This window comes from Panthera uncia, chromosome B4 (assembly GCF_023721935.1).
Source record: "Panthera uncia isolate 11264 chromosome B4, Puncia_PCG_1.0, whole genome shotgun sequence".
NCBI lineage: Eukaryota > Metazoa > Chordata > Mammalia > Carnivora > Felidae > Panthera > Panthera uncia.
Window position 1 is genome coordinate 74,706,638 of NC_064809.1, and position 5,894 is coordinate 74,712,531.

At 41.0% G+C, this 5,894-nt stretch overlaps 1 protein-coding gene across 8 annotated transcripts in view; it reads right to left on the minus strand.

Annotated features, from left to right (window-relative positions):
• RACGAP1 (Rac GTPase activating protein 1) overlaps nt 1-4,290 on the minus strand; it is a 27,487-nt gene extending 23,197 nt beyond the window's left edge. The window contains exon 1 of one of the 8 annotated variants that reach the window (XM_049625436.1): nt 4,187-4,290. Coding sequence is in view for 3 of the 8 variants with exons in the window: in XM_049625432.1 (XP_049481389.1) it covers nt 73-115 (43 nt within the window). In the remaining 5 variants the exon portion in view is untranslated. Of the gene's footprint in view, nt 1-72; nt 159-4,160 lie in introns of those variants that run through there. The other 7 variants (XM_049625437.1, XM_049625438.1, XM_049625432.1 and 4 more) reach the window with 7 other exon arrangements.
• Between the last annotated feature and the right edge of the window lie 1,604 nt (nt 4,291-5,894).

Consider the following 5,894-nt stretch of genomic DNA (forward strand, 5'->3'; position numbering starts at 1 on the left):
CACACACACACACACACACACACACACACACACACACACACACACACCCCTTGCGCTCTAATTTAACTTTACCATGTTTTGGGGCACCTGGGTGGCTCAGTTGGTTAAGCATCATTTGAGCCCCATGTTGGGCTCTGAGCTGACAGCTCAGAGCCTGGAACCTGCTTCAGATTCTGTGTTGTCCTCTCTCTCTCTCTCTCTGCCCCTCCCCCACTCACGCTTGGTCTCTCTCTAAGAAAAACAAAAAACTTTACCATGTTTCTACCCTATGTCCTGGGTAGACTGTACATGTGAGAGAAGAAACCTTACCTTTGGCACTACTGTACTACACACACTCAATATTTAAAAATAAATATTTGATAAGGGCGCCTGGCTGTATTAGTCAGTAGAGTTGTGACTCTTGGATCTCGAGATTATGAGTGTGAGCCCCACATTGGAAATAGAGTTCAATCAATCAATATTTGCTAAATGAAAATCAGAGAACACACACACACACCCTTGATTCTACTGTCAAAAGAATTTCCATTCTACCTCAACATCAATGTGTAATATAGATGAAAATTGAAAGAACGGTTTAAAAAAGGGGTTGTTTGTACAGAAGCCCTGGGATCAAGTTTTAGTTCTTCTATTTACTAGTATTACCTTGGGTAAGTCAAATTCTGAGATTCATCTATAATTGGGAACAATAGTGCCCCATTTACCTCACAAAATATCACCAATTCATGCAGGTAGAAGTTTTATAGTGTATAAACTGAACCTTACTATTAAAATATAGGATATTAGAAGGGTGCCTGGGTGACTCAGTCAGTTAAGCATCCCACTCTGGATTTCAGCTCAAGTCATGATCTCAAGGTTTGTGAGTTCAAGCCCCATGTATGGCTCTGCCCTGACAGCACAGAACCTGCTTGGGATGCTCTCTCTCTCCCTCACTCCCTCCCTCTGCCCCTCCCCTGCTCACTCTCACTCTCTTTTAAAATAAATAAATAAACTTAAAATAAAATAAGATATACGGTATTATAGTGAGTATGACATTTTTTGGTTTTTTGTTTTGGTCTGATAGTTGTCATTTACATCCTACCACAGTGATTACCAAATCATAGCTGGAACCCAGACCAAGAAGAATGGAGAAGATAGCAAAAATCTGACCAGGTCTAGGCTCTTTAGCAAGCTGTTTTACATGAGGCTTGTAGCATATGAGAATAGTTTTTCCTCTAACACAGGTTTACTTAGGGTAATCCAAAAACAGCACTAGCAAAATATAATCCTCTTCTCTTTATATGCTAGGGGACTATGCATTTTTATTAACGTTCTATAGAAGTGACACTCAGGAGTTATTTATAGATGACAAAAATATCTTTCTGCATCAGTACTAACTCTGATATCTCAGCCAAATTGTAACTCAAAAAGCTAAAATTCACTCATCCTATTCAATGTCAATTAAAAATGGTCTTAATTTTCCTGCCGGGTCACATTTTCACCCATATGAATACTCCTTTATTTCTCTCCCTTTATTATTTAGCTCCATAGCTAGGAGATACACTAATGTGAAAGGAAACAAAAACAAAGTCATATTGTACTACATTGCTTTGCAGCTGTAAAACAGCTGTCACTTTTCACTACAGAGGCAGCTGCCTTTTGGGAAAGCTGAAATGATCCCTGTGTGTAGCAAGGAAATCAGTTTGTGGAGCACTTTAAACAAAAAGGTGCTAGAGAATCTCAGCTGTTATTGATGAGAAGCCCCAGAGGTGGAGAAGTCACTATGTTACAGATTCCCAATCTGTGAGTATCCCTAAGGGAGCAATTTCACATCACCAGAAAAGAGTCTCAGCTTGATGTGATTGCTTTGAGTCCCCAATTTAATTTCAATCACCCAGCCAAGAGACAGACATCATCCTTCAGAATAACAGACTATTATAGATCTTAACTGGAGAGTATCCCGGGAAAAGTCTCTATCCTCTCCTTCCTCCTAGAAACAACATTATTAAGAGACCTATACATCACATTTTAGATGCATCAAGGGTGTTAAATATTGTAAGACAAAGCAATAGAAGGTTGTCTGAGTTTTCCAGGAAAGAGTTTTAATGAAAAACATCTCAGGAACATTACTAAACCTGGAAATTCTCAAGAATTCAGCAATACAGGTTCTCCCCTGCCAAAGAAAACCATTCCCTAAGACAGTCTCAATACTGTAAGATTCTTTCATATGAAAGCATTTCAGAGCAATTCCTCTTCCCAAATGTCCAGCTTCTGCTTCACTATATCAGAAGCCTCTACACAACTGCCAGGCAGAAGGAATATCTTGAAACCAAATGTTCTTAAGAGCAAATCAATTGCAGAAAGAGTAAACAGAATGTTCTCAGTCCAACATGAATGAAGACTAAAATAAAGAGATGAGTTGAATTATTTCTTAGAAAATTATTACCAGTTTAAGATACTAATTCTTTTTTTTTTTTTTTTTCTGATTCTGTAGATTCTTCCCATTCTGCAGTTTCATTCTTCAAGGTCTAGTGTAAGTCTTACCAATTTCACTAAAGCATTCCCTAACAATTTCAGTCCAAAACTGTCTCTTTATTATCTCTAACACTCATTTGGCAGATATAAAACACTGCATCATACTGTAAATTTTCTAAGTTCAAAACAATGTTTTTTTAATAATGAAACTAAAACCTCATCACCCTAAACAATTACAAGCATCTCCTTATCTAATCTTTGTCCATTATATACTCATATTTCATAATATTGCAATCATAGATTGATAGAATTTTGTGTTTTGCTCTCCTCTTTCATGTTTCCATTAAGTTACAAAAAGTTGATTAGCAATTATTTAACCATTCTCTTCTTTGGGTATTCATGTAATTTCCAGTTTTTCTGTTACATCTACCTGTAATCCCTTGCATGGTTACACCCTCACCTCCTGCAGGGATTTATTCAAATGCCATTTTCTCAGTGAGGTCTTTACTAACTACCCAATTTTCAACTGTAACCTATCCCTCCAACACTTCTCTGCTTTGTTTTCCTCCAAAGCACTTATCTCCATCTAACATATGTATATATTAACTTATTTAATTGTTTGTCTCCCCAGTAGTTTAAGTTCAAGAAAGGCACAGATTTTTGTCTGTTTTGTTCATTGCTGAGTCCCTGGTGCCCAGAATAGTGCCTGACAGTTGGCAAATAACTAATATATATTCACTGAATGAATGAACATTGCTGTGAACATTTTTTTTTCTTCAGGTGGCTATATTCCTTAGAATAGTTTCCAAGGCTGGGATGACTATATCGCAGGGTAAAAAACCTCTTATAGCTCTTGATAAATATTGCCAAAATATCTTCTAAAAGGGCTATACTAATGTAAAGTATAGTGTAGAGGCCTACTAGATTCACCACAGTTTTTTTTAAGTTCTATCGCCCCAAATAAAGTGTAAGCTCCTTTAAGACTAAATAAGATTGTCTTGTACTTATTGAATAAATACGTGAATGATTAAGCTATAGGAAAAGCGCCTTCTCAACACTTTCACGAAGTCGAAAAGCTCACCCCACACACTCAAGAGAATGATAAGGACACTTCCTTTAAAAAAGGAAAAAAAAAAAAAAAAAAGGCTTATCTTCTCACCCACCCCGCGTCGCTTAAACACTCCTTCTGCCTACGAACGAGTTCCAGCGAAGAGAAATGTACGTGAAATTGCAAAAGTAAGGCCTCGTTGTTCCTAATTAGGATGGGACGGGCAAGATGTCATTGCCTCCGCCAACCTACCTAGATTACACGCAGCCCACAAGGAAGAGGGGCTCGGCTTCAAGCCACCCCAGCCTCTCAAATACCAGGGCTTCTCCCTTCCAAAACCCCATGCTCCTCCGAAGAGAATGTGAGTATTACCTCACCCACTCCCAAAGTCTGTATTTAAGTGAAAGTCACTTCTTTGGGGGGTGGTTCCTGCCCAGTTCAAGCCATCACCTCAAAAAGACGTCCCCGGCTTTCCTCAAAACACAGCGCCGAGAAAGAAACCCTCCACTCCCAGCCACCGCCCCTTCGGGCCACTGCCTCCCCCGGCCGGTGGAGACCCCCAGAGGAGGGGCCGTAGGTGCCGGCCTTCTCCCCCACCCCCGCGGTGGCGGCTCACCACCCCGGACGCTCTCCTACCACAAACCCAGAGAGTCAGACGCACTTGCTCTCGCAGCCCCTAGCGCCCACCTGGCCGGTTCCGCCTGGCCCCCACCTGGGCCGCCTTCCACTTCCCTCCACACCTTATCCAACGGCAGAGCAGCAACGCGCCTCCGGCTCGGGTTTGAAATCCTGCACCAACCAATCACAGAGAAATTTATTCCTCTACGCTGCGACGCACGCCTCAGCGACACGGGGTGGGGGAGGGGCCAGGACTGAGCATGCGCATGCTGCCAGGACGACGCCAAAGGTAGCCATTTTTACTAAGGTCAACAGGGGGCGGGGGCGTTGATTGGTTTTAGGGATTTTCTTTTTCCTTCGGAGCCGATTCTTGAAGCCATTCTGGAGACCGTGTTGACTAAAGGCAAGTGACACAGAGTATGGTTAGCCTCTCTGTTTTCCCCAAGCAGGGAAATAGAGCTTTTGGAAATTATCAATTGAACAGTGTCACGTCTCGCAGTTGAATTGGAAGAATTCCGGAAGAAGGTAGAACAGTCATTTGTAACCATATTTATTGAGCTATATAATGCCTTCATTCATTGATGCGTTCATCCAGGTTTTCACTTGGCACATATTTATTGAGTGCGCCTAATTCATAACAAGCGCTCTACTAGGACTTGGAAAAATAAAGATGATATGATATCTGCTTTCCAGTAGCCAAGAATGGAAGAAACAGCTCGGGGGGGCGGGGGGGGGGAATAAATGCAAAATAAAAGTACTATAATTCCATTTAATAAATGGTCATTTAGAACTTGGAATTGTGCTAAGCACAGAGCTTTCATATTTTTTCATGCAGACTCACAGTGTGAAATAATTTTACATTATAACCAAGTATCACAGAGATCTGCTTATCCTTACTACAATGTAATGTACTCTGAACTTTTCTATTCTCCCTTTATCCCTGCCTCCATGTTGGTTGTCTCTATGTCATTGAATTTATTATTCAGTATTGAATGGCTACCCACAATTTGAAAAACTACTGGCTAACACATACAAAAAGCAGTGTGGTTTAATGGAAAGGTCACAGGTTTTATAACCAGAAAACTTGATTCCATTTGAACAAATACCTTTGGAACCCTTTTGTGCAGTAGGCATACCACAGAACCGGTTGCATTACCACTTTTTAACCCTTCGGTACTTCATGTTCTCCAACTATAAAACAAAAATAATAGTATAACCCCTGGGCGCCTGGTGGCTCAATGGGTTAAGCCACTGACTCTTGATTTCGGCTCAGGTCATGATCTCACAGGTTCAGAGGCCACCTTGGCCTCTGTGCTATTGGCACAGAGACTGGTTGGGATTCTCTCTCTCTCTCTCTCTCTCTCTCTCTCTCTCTCTGCCCCTCCTGTGCTCTCACACAAGTGTGTGCACTCACACTCTCTCTTTTTAAAAAATGTTTCTTTTTGAGAGAGTGTGCAAGCAGGGGAGGGGCAGAGAGAAGAGGACGGAGGATCTGAAGCAGGCTCCACTATTTATGACAGCAGAAAGCCTGCTGCGGGGCTCCAACTCATGAACCAGGAAATCATGACCTGAGTGAAAGTCAGATGCTTAACCAACTGAGTCACCCAGGTGCCCCAATAAATAAACTTTAAAACAATATATAAGGAAATAATAGTACTATCCCTATCTCACATGTTTATTCCCAGATCAAATGAGAGTGTGTGAAACACTATCAAAGTTTAAACTTTGTAAGCTGTAATACTAGATTGTTATGAATGTTATTTTGTTTTTATTTTTT